The 16,586-nt window shown below is 35.4% G+C and overlaps 1 protein-coding gene across 3 annotated transcripts in view; it reads left to right on the top strand.

Moving 5' to 3' along the window:
* The first annotated feature begins 5,100 nt into the window (after nt 1-5,100).
* LOC145333471 (eukaryotic translation initiation factor 4 gamma 3-like) overlaps nt 5,101-16,586 on the top strand; it is a 47,769-nt gene continuing 36,283 nt past the window's right edge. For 2 of the 3 annotated variants that reach the window (XM_080178624.1, XM_080178623.1), the window contains exons 1-7: nt 5,101-5,269; nt 6,658-6,723; nt 10,966-11,021; nt 11,417-11,560; nt 11,920-12,017; nt 12,885-12,973; nt 13,323-13,415. In XM_080178624.1, the coding sequence (XP_080034750.1) occupies nt 11,990-12,017; nt 12,885-12,973; nt 13,323-13,415 (210 nt within the window). In that variant the 5' untranslated portion in view covers nt 5,101-5,269; nt 6,658-6,723; nt 10,966-11,021; nt 11,417-11,560; nt 11,920-11,989. The remainder of the gene's footprint in view (nt 5,270-6,657; nt 6,724-10,965; nt 11,022-11,416; nt 11,561-11,919; nt 12,018-12,884; nt 12,974-13,322; nt 13,416-16,586) is intronic. The other variant, XM_080178626.1, reaches the window with a different exon arrangement.

The following is a 16,586-nucleotide window of genomic DNA, read 5'->3' as shown; positions in this document are numbered from 1 at the left end:
ATTACTTTTTTCACCAAAGTCTATCAACACTCTATAACATTATGTATTACCATTTTTTATTGTTTTCAGTTTGAAAACAGAAAGATTGATAGATTCTTAAAAAATTTATTTGAGTCCCTAGTGGCAAATTTATAAACTATAGTTTTCTCCCTATCAATTTTTATCATGAGTTGATTGTGTGTTTGATGTATGTGTGTGTTAACACTGTAAAATGCTACGTTTGAGCGACATCGCGTTTTTTTCTTCTGCTAGTATTTTCGAGGTCGCCAAAGTTAGCAGAAAAGCTGATAATTTATGAGGTAGCAAGCTACTAAAGTAGAAGCTCTAAAATACTAGCTAGCTACCATCTTACAAGCTCACAAAAGTTCACCAAAATGCTACTCTTAGAGATATTGAAAAAGTTAGCATGCTACCTTTTTTTAAAAAAGGTTTCGCTGGGTAGGACTCAAAGTTTCTATAAATTTTAATTTGGCTCAACACTGCTACATACAGTCCACATACAGTGGCCAAATTTGCTGAAACAGCAAGACGCAGATAAGTAAGTAAGTACTGCTACATAACTAAAGACATTAAATATGGTTCTACTGCTGCTATGTCAAATACATGACATTTATAGACAGAGTAGGGGGAAATTACCATACCCAGCTAAGACTTACAGACAAAGGTCATGCAATCAAAGAGTTGGTTGTCTGTTGGGTGTTACTTAACCCCAAATATTTGGACAAAAAAAGGAGAGATTTGGCTCTCCTTATTTATCCTAGGTTGTTGGACCTGAAGTTAAGGTGTCATGGACATCAGCCTTGCTCATATGATGCATAATAGTTAAATGCCAGAAACTTATTACATTTTACAATGAAAACCGTTTGTTAGTCAAAATCTCTCAAAAAATTTCAGTTCATCTTCTTTTACTAAACTTAAAATCCTGTCAGCAAAATAAGAAAACTAATATTTTGCTAGAAATCATAAAAGATAAATCTACTTTTTTGGAGAGATATTGACTGTAAAAGGGGTGTTTTTATTGTAAATAAGCTCATAATTTTGCTTTTGATTGGTGAAATTCAATATTGAAACTTTTTATATGAGAGTGAGAAATGTGCAAAGATTTTCATGTTCCTAAAATGTCGTTCTGAAATGTCTATAAGTTTTTTGTTATTAAAGCTGGAGGCTTCAAATTCAGGTATGGGTCTAATTGTGGCAATCTTTCAGCAGTTAAAGCAATGTATTTCCTGCAGTCTTCCTTTAAATCAAAGCCTTCTTTGGATACCTGACTATATTGTAGCTACTCAAGGCCTGGTGGATGTTCTGATTGGTTACTAGCTGTTTTAGGCCTAGTTGTGAGGCTTCAACAAGTGCTAGCAGTTCTAAGTCTAAGCTTTAGATTAACTACAAGGCTTCAATAATGGCTGGTTGTTCAAAGCATAAACATAAAGCCCGAATACAACTCTGATCTCCGCCACAAGATTTAGAAATTCAGCTGCAAAATATAACAAAATATGGACTCCAATTATGAAATCAAAGACCTCTGATTTACGCCCCTGCTTCTTTTTTAGCAGAATGTCACATAAAGACTTTTTTAGAAATATCATTTTGAATTTTTGTCATATTCCTAGATTTAGTTTGAAATGGATAAGGCACTTTTATATTATACATCTACGAAGAAAAATTCTAACACCAAATTTTCATAGCGCAAATGTTGTCGCACCCCCCCGAGTTAAGCTGTGAGTGTACACTAGACACCAAAATGGAGTCCAGTCGTTTCCGGGTCTGAGTTAGTTAGTAGGAGAGGGATGGGGGTGCAGGGGGGACATCTTGTGGCAGGGGCGGGGGGTGCCACCCCACCCCTCCCACCAAGGGGAAGGAATCTATCAATGCCTGTGTGCAATAAAAGTGAAACTTTTTTATTTTTCAATTTTTAAGCGTATTTAGGCCAATTTTTGGCCTTCTTAGGCCTTCGGCTATCAAATTTACGTGTTTTTGTGATAATTCTTTGTTTATTGACTGTTTTTGATCAGTGATTCTGTGTTTTTGTTATTTTTTCAGGCTGTTAACACATTTTTTGAAATACCGGTCCCAAGTTTAAGGACCTATTAATGGTGATTTTTTGTGATTTAATTATGAATATTCAGTGATTAATGATTAAAACTGTTATTTAATAGTGAATTTTTGTGTTTTTTAAGTTAAAATTTGTAAATTTGAAAATTGCGGACGTGTAAAGTAAAAATTTAAATTGTGATAAAAATATAAGACAATGTTAATTATGAAGTGTCCATTAAGTCTCTTGAATTTATTATGTTATAACGTCTGATGGATATTGTTATCTAATGTCGGTTTTATTTTGTAATTGTACATACTATTTCCGCGGAAAGCTGTTTATGATACGATGCGAGAAATAACTATTATAGGTCTCGATCCCATGATGTTTCTTGGTTTTAGATCTTTTTGGTTTGTGGCTATTTTCGGCGCCTTGCCTTTTTCCCCTTGGATTAAATAAAGAGTCTTAAGATATATAATAGGGTATTGATATAGCAAAAGAAATTGTTTTTGTTTTTTTCCTAGCTGTTCCGATATTTCATGCGGTCAATCGACCTAACCAATAAGTTCTAGCTTCCAGTTAAGAAAATTTCACATAGTTACCTGTCTAGCTAGTTTTAGGCTATACTACTTAATTCGATCTGTCGCGTACATTTATGTTAAGGTCACAACATGCATCTATGTGCCCAAATTAGTTTTGTTTATAAGATATTCATGATTTAATTTTTTATCTATGATTTAAACAATATACCAAAGTGATTTTTCGTGCCTTCAGTAAATTTCCAAATCTTGATTGGTTGGTACAAACTAACAGATGTTGAACTTTAAAACATATAAAATTATTAAATTCTACATAATTGTTAATTATGTTTATCATCATTGGTGCTGGTAACAAAGTTAAATGCCGTCCATTATTTTATTCCTTTATAATACGTATTTGTATAAAAATTAGTCATTTATTCTTTAAAGGGGTGTGGCTTCTATTTCTTGTGCTTACGTGGCTTAGTTATTGTGGGTTGATTTGGAGATTTGACATATCTCCTCATTTTTAAATAAAATTTTTGTTTGTGGTTCTTCTTTTAAAGCTCATTTTAAGGCATTTTTGCAGACTAGGTATGTAGACATTTAAGTACTTGAGAAAATTAAGGATTCTGCACGTTTTAGAGAACTTAATTTACAAACCAGAGCATATGTTCAGACAATCCGTTATTTCTACTTTCAAAGAATTATTGTGTAATTTGTTAAATACAAGTGTTTTATTATTTGTATAATCTTTACATGAAAGATAGTTTTGTGATTAATCCTTTGAGTTTTTCATAATAAGAATTAATGAACTATTTATTTGTCTGTAGCTAATTTTTCATTTATTTTTCTCTTATTTTGATACTATTAATATTAGTACATATTTAAGCAGCTGTTTGTAGGTGTTCAGTAGGATATCGTTAATTGGTGATTTTTAACTGTATTTGTCAAAATATGTTTCAGCATAATAACGCAAGGAATTGTTAAAATTGGTCATACCCTAAATTTCAAAAATGTAGAGTAAAAACAATCAAGAAAAGGTTTTAATTTTAAACTTATGGTTACAAAAAGTACATAGGTACTTAACTAAAACCTAGTGTTGTAGCTAAAAGTTAAAAGCTTTTAATGCGAGTCATTTGATGATAAGGATAACTTTAACTAACAAATAAATACGTTAAGAAATACTTCCCAGCCTGGGATGTTACTGTAGAAAAGAATTTTTTGCTGAAGTTTGAACCAACCAATCAAGTATCAAAAAAAACTTTGTCAATGCATAAGAGAACGTGGTTATAAGACTTTGGGTACCAGTGTAATTTACAGTTCAATGTACCCTTCCTCCCTTCTTATGCTGCGTTATGATTATTGTAATAATCTTCTTCATTATTTATCTTTTAAATACGTATTTAATAAAAATACAGGGTTGTATATTCTGCACAAGTCCTTTTAATTTTTATATTTTTCCCTCCCAACCACATATTTTTCATTCCCCCCCCCCCCTCTCAGCCGGGTCAAATTTGCAGAATATACACCCCTGTAAAAACATACCAAAATAAACATATTATTGAATTAAATTGTACGAACAGTAAAAAATATAGTATAGGTATTACATAATACCTATTAATAATGCATATTTTATTTTGATAGGTATAGGAATTATTAAATTCATGTATTATAGTAAAAATAACCATATAATTTTCTTTCAGAGTGTAAAACAATAAAATTGAGAAACAAATTAAAGGGATAGTTCTATGAAGTGTATTTAAAGAGTTAAGGTACTTAGAGTAGTGAACTTTTATATGTCTTAGTAGAATATATTAGGCATTGGATAGATATGATTATATGTTAAAGAATTTCTAACATTGACCAGACCAAACTTTTTTTATTTGACAATATCGAAAAAAGTTAAAGAGATTTGCCACATAAATTACATGAGAATGGTCTATTTTTTTCCAAATATGTATAGCCAAAACACCAATTTTAGATAATCTTTTTTCACATATTTCACAAGAGTTACAAAAAAATTGAACAGGGGTTCCCCTTGGGATAAGTTACTTAAAAAACATAAAAAATAACGTCCGGTTCACTATAGGACAGGTTTTCTATAGATTCTTTTTTAAAAAATAAAGAAAACCGTGCGGTTTACTTACAATATACACATTATCTCACGCGGAAATACCAACTAACCATACAACATATATATATATAAAAAGACCATTCTCATGTAATTTATGTTGCAAATCACTAACTCTTTTAGATATTGTCAAATAAAAAAAGTTTGGTCAAGTCAATGTTAAAATTCTTTATCACAATCATATCTATCAAATGCCTAATATATTCTACTAAGACATATAAAAAGATCACTACTCTAAGTACCATACTGAATATTTTATTGGTCATTCTTTGTTGTTATGTGTATTTTGTTGTATTAAAAGTTTAAAGTTCTATTAACTAGTAAATGCTATAAAGTTGTATTTATGACAAAAAAGTTTTTGCCATACATAACACGCAACAAAGTTGAAAATAAAAATGAAAAACTAATTTTTAAAGGAAAATCCCTGGTAAAATCTCTTAATTTTAATTAATAACTTTATATAATGCACTACTAGGTTATTTAAAATAGAAAAAACTTACAGTTCACTATTTTTTTTTAAATGCACTTCGTGAAACTATCCCTTTAGTTTTGAAAAAAAGAAACACAAAATTTCAGTTATAAGAGGTAAGATTTTTGTAGCGTAGGTACTCTACTTCTGGAATAGGGCTGTTTGTCTATTGATTAGGTTTTTAAATGTCTAGACAAGGGGGGGGGGGGGGAGTTCTGACACATTTGCGTAAACCTGGTATATAGGCTTAATCTTTGGACTGAGATGATAGGTCTCTGTATAGGTAAAAATGAAAAAAAAAATTAGAGTTAGAGGTCAGCTTATGAAACAAAATATGCATATTTTGTTTTATAAGTTGACCTCTAATTCTTATTCAAAAAAATTTCATTTTTACCTGTACAGAGACCACCTGGAGGCCTATCAAACAAATCTTAAAAGTTGGGAAAATTCATCATAAAAGAATGATTTTATCTTTTATAACATTTCCTCTCAGTCCAAAGATAAAGTCGATATACCAGGTTTACGCAAATGTTAAATATTATCTTCAGCTTCCTATGAAAATATGTATAATATAGATTTATATTGTAAACACTATACTAAATCATTAGATGTGGTAGTTTTACGGTCAAGAATTTGAAATTCAATTGATTCTTTTTATAGCAGATAGATGTTTATAGGAAGGAAGCAATATAGAATTTTGACTTTATACTTTAGGATATTTTTAAGTGTAATGAAACTTTGTGTGAGTCTTGTGTCCGTTTTACTTAAAAAATTATTTAATGGATGTAATGCACCCATTTGCCTATCAGACAACCAACCCTTTGATTGCACGACCTTTGTCTGAGAAGTCCTAACTGTGCATGGTAGTGAGTTGCGCCTGTTTTGGACCAAGGCATTCCCCCTACTCTAACTATTTATGTCGCGCACCTGACATATCAGCAGTAGGACTCATTTTTAACGTCTTTAGTTATGACGCGGTGTCGGGCCGAGATTCGAACCTATCGCCTTCCCGACGACGAGTGGATGCGCTACGTGTTGAGCCACGGTCGCGGGAAGGATACCATTATCCACAAAAGCGAAGATAAAGTGATTGCTCCTTTAATGTTAAGTCAACATAATAATAGTTTCAGTTCTTAATATCGATGTATTAATGTTTTTAGACTTCATTACAGAGATGCTTCTCTTATTAAGTGATTAGTTTAATGAATATTTTAGATCTAGACTTTTTAAATTGTACCTAAATGTTTCCGGAATCATTATACAATGTCTGAAGTCTATCGGACAATTCTAACCTGCCTAGATAAATGGTTTAGAGCTAATAACTGCTATCCCTTATGAACAGACGGACCGACACGAATTGCAGAAAAGCTTTGTTTCACAAATAGTTTCAATATTTCCCTGTACCTATTAGAAGCTTTTCTTTAAAGAGAACCATTTGGTTGCTAGATCCTTCGCTACACAGACAAACAAACATCCTCTTACTTGTATATATTAATATTTTTAGGTCTCTATTAGCGACGCTGGTATGCCACATTACGCTAATATCACAATTTTAAATTTCTTTAAAACGGTAAGCTATGACTTTTTTTAGTAGCGAAGCTACTCTATAATTTAATTTGTCTGTCCGTAACGCTATGGGGATATTCCCTGATGAGTAGAGCCCTATCGGTCCTGTGAATACTGAGATTTAAATGCTTCAGACAGACAGACATCGTTCTACTTTGTATTATAGATAATCCTTACCTTTTTCAAATTGATGTATATTTTTTCACAGAGAGAGGGGACAATTGACTGTTTATTTACATTAGTCGCCAAAGCTTTATAATAACGTTTTCTTATTCGTTGGCTTAACATCTTTGGGGGCTCTACTGAAACTTAATTGGTTGGAACATTAAGTTGAGTTTTACCAACTAATTTTAATCTACTGAAAGGGTAATCTTGTGTATCATCAATAGGGCTGTACATCAATTTATCGGTAAATGTCTTATCCCTTTAGATCCCTGATATTGTTATACTAAAGTAACAGGATGTTTGTCTGTGTGTACCGAAGGATCTCGCTAACCGCTAAACCGATCGGGTTCTCCTTAACAGGGTAGATTCTCATATGTCCTGGGAAGGTTTTTAACTCTTTTGGGGGAGGGTACTACCACCCTCCCAAAAGAAATGACAAAAAAATTGAAAATTTTCTTAAAATCTGGGAGACTTCAGCGTCAAATAAGGTGGTATTGTACATAAAAAATTAACTTTAACAAACAAAAACAATTAAAGTGCCACTAGAGGCCTCTAGGGGCGTAGCCGCTAGTTGTTATTAAAACGTTGACCTTTCATTGCTCTGGATTTAAAATATCTACTTTTTAAACTTCCGGCAGTTTGTAATTGATATTATGTTTTTTTATCGCATTAAAAGTTCAATAATATATGTAACATTATTGAAAAAAATCATTTAAAATCCTTACAAAAAAGTAACAATATTATTTTTATCTTTCTGTAGCAAATAAGACTGATGGTTGTTTTAGAAGGTATCGTTAATAAATCACTAAATAAGACTTTTTCAATTTTCTCAAAGAACGACTTACTGACGTGTTCTTTTTATTTATAGAGTATCTTCGAAAGGATCAGTGAAAAAAAAGATTAAAATTAAAACCTGTTTATATAACTTGCATAACATTGAATTCAACAGGGAAATAGGAATATGACAACCAAGCATAAAAAAATCGCTTCCCATATTACGTCCAAAATTTTGCCTTAGGTGGTCGTCAATATCAGGGGAAGCAATAGGTGTTCAATGGTTTAATCGTCTTATCCCTTAATTCCCTGAAATTTTAAAAATTATTTTTGTCCATAAATTACCCTGGTACTAACATTATTTTAATCGTTATATATATAATATTGATTGGTTTGTTTCAATTTAGTGTAATTTTGTTTACTATCAATGGGGATGTATATCAATATATCACCAAATGTCTTATCCCTTCAGTTCCCTGAATTTCTTGAAATAAGAAAAAAAGGGGATTTTTCTGTTTAAAAAATATTTTTTAAATTCTGTAAATTACACATTTTTCAAGTTCAAGTATTTTGGTCAATAAATTACACTGGTAATTTTCATAGCATTTTGTTTGGTTGATTCCAAACCAGCAAAATTGTTAATTTCAACCTACAGAAAGCGTAATTTTATTCATCATCAAATGTCGTATCCCTTCAGATCCCTGAATTTCTTGAAATAAGAAGAAAAGGGGATTTTTCTGTTCAAAAACAATGTTTTAAATTCTGTAAATTACGCATTTTTTAAGCATTCAAACACCAAGGTTAAGAATTTAGATTTTTAAGCACGAATATTTTGCTTCAATATCTTTATGCTACATAAGACAAAAATTTTGTAATTCTATGGAAGGGGGGTAATGGATATCAACAAACTACCAAACACAGAATCTTACAATGTAAAACTAAAATAAAGATTAATTTAATATAATTTTTAATATACATTAATATTCATTTAATAGACAATGAAAATTATTGTTGGTATTTTTAGAGTTAAACATTTGTGAATTTTTACAGGCTAATAAAAAGTCAACTTATGAGCAAGCGAATGGGATAAAAAAATTCTCGAATTCATTCGAATCCGGTGGATAAGAACCGGTTCTCATCCATACGAAAAAATTATGTCTAGTATCGTATTATATCTAGCCTTTCACGAATATAAAAATGTACAACAATAAGATTAAATCCAGTTTTTTTTAGCCCTGAGGTGCCGAAGGCACGGAAGGCACGGAAAGCTGTTTATAATATGATGCGAGAAATAAATATTCTCGTATATTCATTCGAATCCGGTAGATAAGAACCGGTTCTAATCCATACGAAAAAAAACTATGTCTAGTATCGTATTATATCCAGCTTTTTCTGAATAAAAAAATGTACAATTATAAGATTAAGACCAGTTTTTTATCCCCGAGGTGCCGAAAGCTGTTTATAATACGATGCGAGAAATAACTTTTATAAACTTTAAGGGGTAGTTTAATTTACAGTCCAATGTCCCTTCCCTGCCTGACATTGTTCTATTAATACAATATCTTAAATATTTTTTTCTGGAAAAGATTCATTATAAGAAAAAAAACGTGAAGGGCATCGTTGCGTCGCGTCAACGTTATTTACTGCTCCTTGCATAATTTCAGGAGCCCAGCTACTCTGTAATTTTATATGTCCGCCCGTTATTCGGGAAAAGTGATTTTCTCGGGCGGTGTTCTAGATATACGGCTAAATTTTTTTGAAGATTTCCTCTTCTGCTTGGCATCCAGTAAATGTACAATTTACTTAGTCAGTCTGTCTTTCTTTATAAAAAAGAATGATTCATAGTTTATTGAAATTTTTCATTATTTTTTTTTCTTAAAACTGATTATCTGCTCTAGAACTTTGTTTGTTGGGTAGTCCAAGGGGGGGGGGGGGTAAAAAAAATTTACCGCCATTTTACCCCCTCCCAAAAAAAAAGAATTACCCCACCCTTAAAAAAAATTTACCCCCCCCCAAAAAAAAAAAAAAAAAAAATTGGACGCCTCTGGGGTAGTCCATTTACATTTTTTTGTTTTCTGCTATATATGGATGTTGCCATCTTTGTTTATATATAAGTAACTCTTCTAACTTATTATAATTTACTAGCGGCTACGCCCCTCTAGAGGCCTCTAGGGGCACTTGAGAAGGGGAGAGTCGAATTTGATAACCTAATTTATTATTCTAGATTTTAAAAGAAAAAGTAAAAAAAAAATTTGGGGGGAGGGAATTTTTGAGGAGAGTTGAAATTTATAACCAAAGGGGGGGGGGGCGAAAGTAACACTTTTTGTAACCAAAACTAAAAGTCAACAAAGGAACTCAACTAAAAAAAGAGTTACAGGTCTGAGATTTTGCATGGCAGTTGCTTTATAGGGGTACAATACGGAACTGTGAAGAAACGGCGGCGCAACCGCCGAAAACTGCCGTTTCCCGCCGAAATTTTTTTTGCCTTTTCTCGGCGGTTTTCGGCGGTTGCGCCGCCGTTTTTTCACAGTTCCATATTGTACCCTTATAAAGCAACTGCCATGCAAAATGTCAGACCTGTAACTCTTTTTTTAGTTGAGTTCCTTTGACTTTTAGTTTTGGTTTCAAAAAGTGTCACTTTCGCCCCCCCCCCCCCTTTATTATTTTAGATTTTAAAACTAAAATTTAAAAAAAATTTGGGGGAGGGATTTTTTTTAATTAAAAAAAATTGGGGGGATTTTTTCTAGGGGCGATTTCTCTTGGGAGGATGGTGGTACCCTCCCCCAAAATAGTTATAAACCTTCCCGGGACCTATGAGAAGCTACCCTGTTAAGGAGAACCCGATCGGTTCAGCGGTTAGCAAGATCCTTCGGTACAGACACACAGACATCTTGTTACTTTAGTATAAGGACTAGCGGCTACGCCCCCTAGAAGCCTCTAGGGGCACCTAAGGTAGGAGGGGTGTAAAGTCCACCTCCTCCCATTTTAAATTTGAGTTTCTAAAGAGTAAAAAAATGTTTTTTTTTGTAAGGGAGAGGGATTTGTAGACACCCTCTCCAAAAATAGTTTAAAACCTTCCCAGGACCTATAAGAAGCTTCACTGTAAAGGAGAACAATATCGGTTCAGCTGTTCCTGCAAGATCCTACGGGACAGACAAAAAACGCTTACTACTATATATAATAGGATACATTAAAATACCTGTCTAACTTTTTCATAAACTTTGTTTTACGGGATCTCTGAGTAGACCTTTACCGTTTTTTTTGTTTGTTTACAATTTCAGTTCTAATTTAAGTGTATCTTTTTCAGGAAAGAAGTATATACAGCAGGTTGTAAGAAGATCTCACATTTTATTTGATTTTTTGGTAAGTTTTATTTGTCAACAATAAAACTGAATGAGCTAGGCTTTAATACTTTTATGGTGTGTTAGTACTACGCCTTGAACAATTTGGTATATTATAGAAAGTATAGCTTCTCAAATGTTATTTGCATTTGATGACTCTGTAGCACTTAAATTACGTAAAGTTATGATACCTTTGACTATAAGTCACGAATACGATATAGTACATGTAGCTTTCCTTATTTGGATATAGTCTTTTCAACACTTAAAGTACAATTATAATCTTTTGTTACAATATTCGTTGTTTGTTTTTCTTTGAAAAACAAAAAAGATTATTTATGCAATTGTATTTAAACTTTTCAATTTTTTAAAATAGATTTTTGTAAGAGAAACTGATTTAATTTTTTTTTATCTTTTTAGATTGAAAACTGTTGGGGTTTACTCCCCTTGCCATTCCAGTTAGTATTGATGGGTATCTAGGGCGGGGGGCAGGGCGCAACGGCCCACGTCAAACCTTCACAGGGGTGCAGAAGGGTTGAACAGGGGTGCCATAACAACGGGGAGGTAGGTGCAACATTTTATTTCAGTACGCAATGAGAATCTTTTAAAAAGAATCCAAAAAGAACATGGAAAAACAAAACAATAAGGTGTTGGGTTCGAGTCTGGACCACGCCGCATCATACTTTACTAGAGACGTGAATAATAGTACCTACTGCTGCTATGCAGACGCGTGACATCTAGTAGGGGAATGCCTTGGCCCTTAATCTGGCGCAACACATACACATACAGGTCTAAAACCAAAGCGACACCCAAGCCCCCTAGAAATTATCATCATGTGTATCTCCATACTTGCGACTCAATAACATGAGAACCTAAGAAAAGCAGAGAAAATCATGATACTCCTAATAACTTTGTTTTTGTAGGATTGAATCAAAAGAAAATCTTTCTGCTCCCCTGTGCTAAGGACCTTGGCACACACACCTTACCTCCACCATGGCGAACCACCAGGGTTTCAATCCAGGTTTGTTCCACTGTTCATAGCGCAGTTACTCGTTAATTCACTGCTTGTCAGTCTGTAATGTAATGAGGTAATTTGATTTTCTGGGCAGCTTTTTCAAGATAGAAGCCTGATAGTTTTTAAGATTCTCGATTTCAATGTGCAGTGCATCCAGTATATAATTAACTTAGTCCGTCAGGCATGATACAAAATTATAAATACCGGAACACATAAAAAGCATGTGAAAAATTTCGTGATTTTCCCCCCGTATTTCCATTTATGATGCATATGTGCTTCGCTACGTATGGATGTTGTCATCCGTGTTCTACGAGTATTCAATCACTTCCGCATATTTTCACAACTGATTATTGTTTTGCATTCGTAAAAACATGCAAGGTAATGAAGATGAAGGTTTTTTAAAAATATCCTTATACTAAAGTAATAGGATGTCTGTTTGTCTGTCTGTGTGTTAGTACCGAAGAATCTCGTTAACCGCTAAACCGATCGTGTTCTCCTTAACAGGGTAGCTTCTCATAGGTCACGGGAAGGTTTATAACTATTTTTGGGGAGGGCACCACCACCCTCTCAAGAGAAATCGCCCCTAGAAAAAAATAACCCCCCACCCCAAAAAAAAAACAAATTTAAAATGGGGGGGGGGGGCATCCCGCCCCCCCCCAAATAATTATTTTTTACTTTTTCTTTTCAAATTTAAAATAATAAATTGTGTTATCAAATTCGACTTTCATCTCCTCAAGTGCCCCTAGAGGCCTCTTTTGTAATAATATGCGGTCCAGTTATGTTTACAAAGTTTTACCCACTGCAATGTAATTTTTTTGTAAAGTGTACTAAAATTAATCGGCGAATAAGTTTAAAGTTTAATTTTGTTTGAAGGTGCTAACCAGGCTCGTATGAACACAATGATGAATTCTGGCTTCAGAATGCCACCTCCTAGCAATCAAATTAGGCCCACATTTCAACAGGTAACACAAATCACGCGACAATTGTAATATTCGTTAGGGGGGATGAAATCCAGGGAGGGAGGGGACATTGGACTGTAAAATATATTGGTACTCGAAAGTTTGATTATCTCATTATTTTGCTTAAAAGCTTTGGATACTATTATTGAACCTTGATTGGTTGGTTTAAATTAGCAGTGTTCAAACTTTTCAATTGATTTTAATCTTATGAATAAGTGTATTTACTTTTTATCATTGAGTCTTATATATCCTCCAATTTGTGTTAAATTTTAATTTTTTTCCGGCCATTAAGCGTAATCTTTTTTCATCCCAAAAAGTTACACTTTTTAGGCAAATAATTCTTTTTTCTTAGGGTGGGTATCAGCCAAACCCGAACGCCACACCCTATCAGATTCCACCACATTTTATTCCAGTCCAACAACAACCACAACAGATTTATTATCCGGTAAGAATGCCTTTTTCATCAAGGTTAAGTTGCCTCCAACAGACAAACAACTCTTTTATTGCACTACATTTGTCTGAGAAGTCCTAAATCTGCATTGTAATGAGTTGCACCTGTTTTTGGGCCAATGCATTCTACATACTCTAACTATTTATGTCGCGCACCTTACTTAGCAGCAGTAGAAACCATTATAACATTTGTAGTTATGACGCGGTATTGGGCCGAGATTCGAACCTATCACCTCCCCGACAACGAGCAAATGACCCAAGGTCTCGGGTTTAGGGGTGTATAATAGTTATTTCTCGTATTCAATCGAATCCGGTGTATAGGAACCGGTTCTCATCCATACAATAAAAAACTATGTCTAGCATCGTATTATATCCAGCTTTCTACGAATATAAAAATGTACAATCATAAGATTAAAACCAGTTTTTTTAGCCCCGAGGTGCGGAAAGCTGTATATAATACGATGAAAGAAATAACTGTTATCGTGTTTTCGTAATATTGATCATGCTGGAATGGATATTCCTAATATTCTGTCAATATGGTAGAAATTCAATTTTTCCATGTGAACAGACTAATATTGAAACCCATTCCCGTATGCGCATTCTTAAGAAGATGCGATATTTTATTTTTGTTATTTTAAGCTAGAATGTATCATTTATAGTATTGTAGATAAGCATATCGTTTGGTTTTTTGCGCATTTGCTTACGCCACGCGATCACACGTTTTTGTGCCTTGGCTCTATTACTGTTGTTGTATTGGCTGCTCATAGTCCATATTCGTGTCCAGGTTGTCATCAGTAGGTGTGGGAGGGGAGGCTTATGGAGGGGGCTCTGGAGGGGGGCGTTGAAGAGGAGGGAGGCTGGTGAAACTGGGGTGTGATGATAGGAAGGCAGCTACGAGGGTGGGATTTTGCCAGAGGTCAATGGGATTTAGGTTGGTGGGGTTATTAGGGCAGGAAAAGAGGTGTTGGACTGTTTCAGGGGTAGGATTGTTGGGGCAGGATGGGCAGTTGGGTGAAAGAGAAGCGTTGATGGAATGCAGGTAACTTTGGAGCTTAGGACAATAATTGGATCTTAATTGGGAGAGGATGGTTCTGTAGTGCCTAGGAAGTTGGATCTCAGAGGGGTTGATGTTGGGAGGGGCATGATTAAGGACAGGATTAGGGGGGTAGGAGTTGATGGCTTGGGTAACTGCAGAGGTGTGGAGTCGGGAGATGGTGGATTTGTAATTTGCAGGGAGGAGAGTGTTGTCAGGGGTGAGAAAAGGTTGGAGATTCGGGAGGAACATGGATTGGAGGGTGGATTTCTTTGATCTAGGACCAGGAGGGGTTGTGACATTGGGGAAGGATGGGTGGGAAGGACGGAGGGAGGAGGCCAGGTACTGGGAGCATAAAAGGGAGAGGTGGTTCCGTACTGGTAGGATTTTAGTTTCTTGGTGGAGGTGGCTAATGGGGGATTTTTTGGTGGAACCAGTACAGATGCGGAGGGCTTGGTTTTGGAGGACTTGGAGTTTGTCAATGTTGTTTTTGGAGGTGTTAGGAAACCAGACAGGACAGGCATAGGTGGTGATGGGGCGGAGGAGGGTGTTGTAAGTGGTGAGGAGGGTCTCCTTCTGGTGGCCCCATTTGGTGCCAGCCAGACATTTAAGGATTCTGAGGCGGGAGGAAATTTTAGAGGAAATGGTGGAGACATGGGAACTGAAATTGAAAAAGGTGTCAAAGGTAACTCCAAGAATCTTAGGGGTTTTCTCAAGGGGGAGGATGGAGCCGTTAATTTGGACTTGAGGATGGAGGTTGGATTGGTGCTTACGGTCAGGAGTGAAAAGGGTGACAGTGGATTTGTTGGGGGCGATGGAGAGGCCATTGGTGGAGGCCCAGTCAGCGATTGAGGAGAGGTGGGAGTTGATGGATTCAACTGACTGGGGGATGTCAGGAGTGGAGTGGAAGGAGTTGAGGTCGTCGGCATAGGAGGAGGTGGTGGCAGGGGGGATGTGGGGGGCATCTGCTATGTAGAAGTTGAAAAGGACGGGGGAAATAACAGAGCCTTGGGGGACACCAGTGTGGACAATTCTGGGGGAGGAGTTGGTATTTTGGTAGGAGCAGAAGGCCATTCTGCCACGCAGGTAGCAGGACAGCCATCTGATGATGTTTGGATGGAGGTTTGAATAGGAGATTTTTTGGAGAAGGAGATGGATTGGGATGCAGTCGAAGGCTTTGGAAAGGTCAATGGAGGCTACGGTTGTGCGGCTGGGGGGGAGGTTTTGGTTGAAACCGTTAGCAATGGAGGTGGAAAGATTAAGGAGTGAGGATGTGGTGGAGTGGAGGGGTTTGAAGCCATGTTGAGAGGGGTGGGTGGAGAGGGATTGTTTAAGGTATGGGAGAAGGAGGCGTTCAAGGACTTTAGCTGCAGGACAGAGGAGGGAGATTGGGCGGTAGGAGGTGGAAAGGTCAGGGGGTTTACCAGGTTTGAGGAGGGCAATAATTTTGGAGAGCTTCCAAATGGCAGGGATATTAGCAGCGGAAATGGAGAGGTTGAAGAGTTTGGTAAGGTAGGAGATGCCATTTGGACCAAGGTGTTTGAGGTGGAGGATGTTGAGGTGATCAGGGCCAAGTGCAGATGAATTTGAGGAATTTTTAATAGCTTCAAGGACAAGGGCAGGTGTGAAAGGTTGGAAATCTCTGTTGAGGCGGTGGCGGTGTCTAATTTTGCGGATAATTTTTCTGGAGAAAGGGTTGGAGGTGTGGCGGGAGACAGAGGTGAATTGTTTGGTGAAGTTGTCGAAAAAAAACTGCTTCTAAAAGTTTAATATTTGGCTTTAAAACATTTTATTTAATTAGGTAAACCACTTTTGGAGAAAAACACTAACCCAATAAATGGACTAAAATATTCCTATAAAGTACATGATCGAACCTGGAAAAATCACAAAAGGATATATATTTTTTCGTATATCTCAATTACTTTATAAAATTGAGCATTCATTATTTTCTCTTCTCTTATATTTAGCGAAGCTACTATATAATTTACTACAGGGTGCGCCACATAAAACCGGACTTTTTCTAATTTGTGAACAAATGAACATAAAATCGTCAATTTTAAAGATTTTATTAAATTTTAAAAACTGGGAAGCAAACTTGGTATATGACTATTAGATTATTCAATAAAATCGCCG

The sequence above is a fragment of the Acartia tonsa genome, chromosome 12 (assembly GCF_053477335.1).
Source record: "Acartia tonsa isolate MP-2025a chromosome 12, ASM5347733v1, whole genome shotgun sequence".
NCBI classification, from domain to species: Eukaryota; Metazoa; Arthropoda; class Copepoda; order Calanoida; family Acartiidae; genus Acartia; species Acartia tonsa.
Note: the sequence above shows the minus strand (reverse complement) of the source record. Positions and strands in the feature narration are given on the sequence as shown.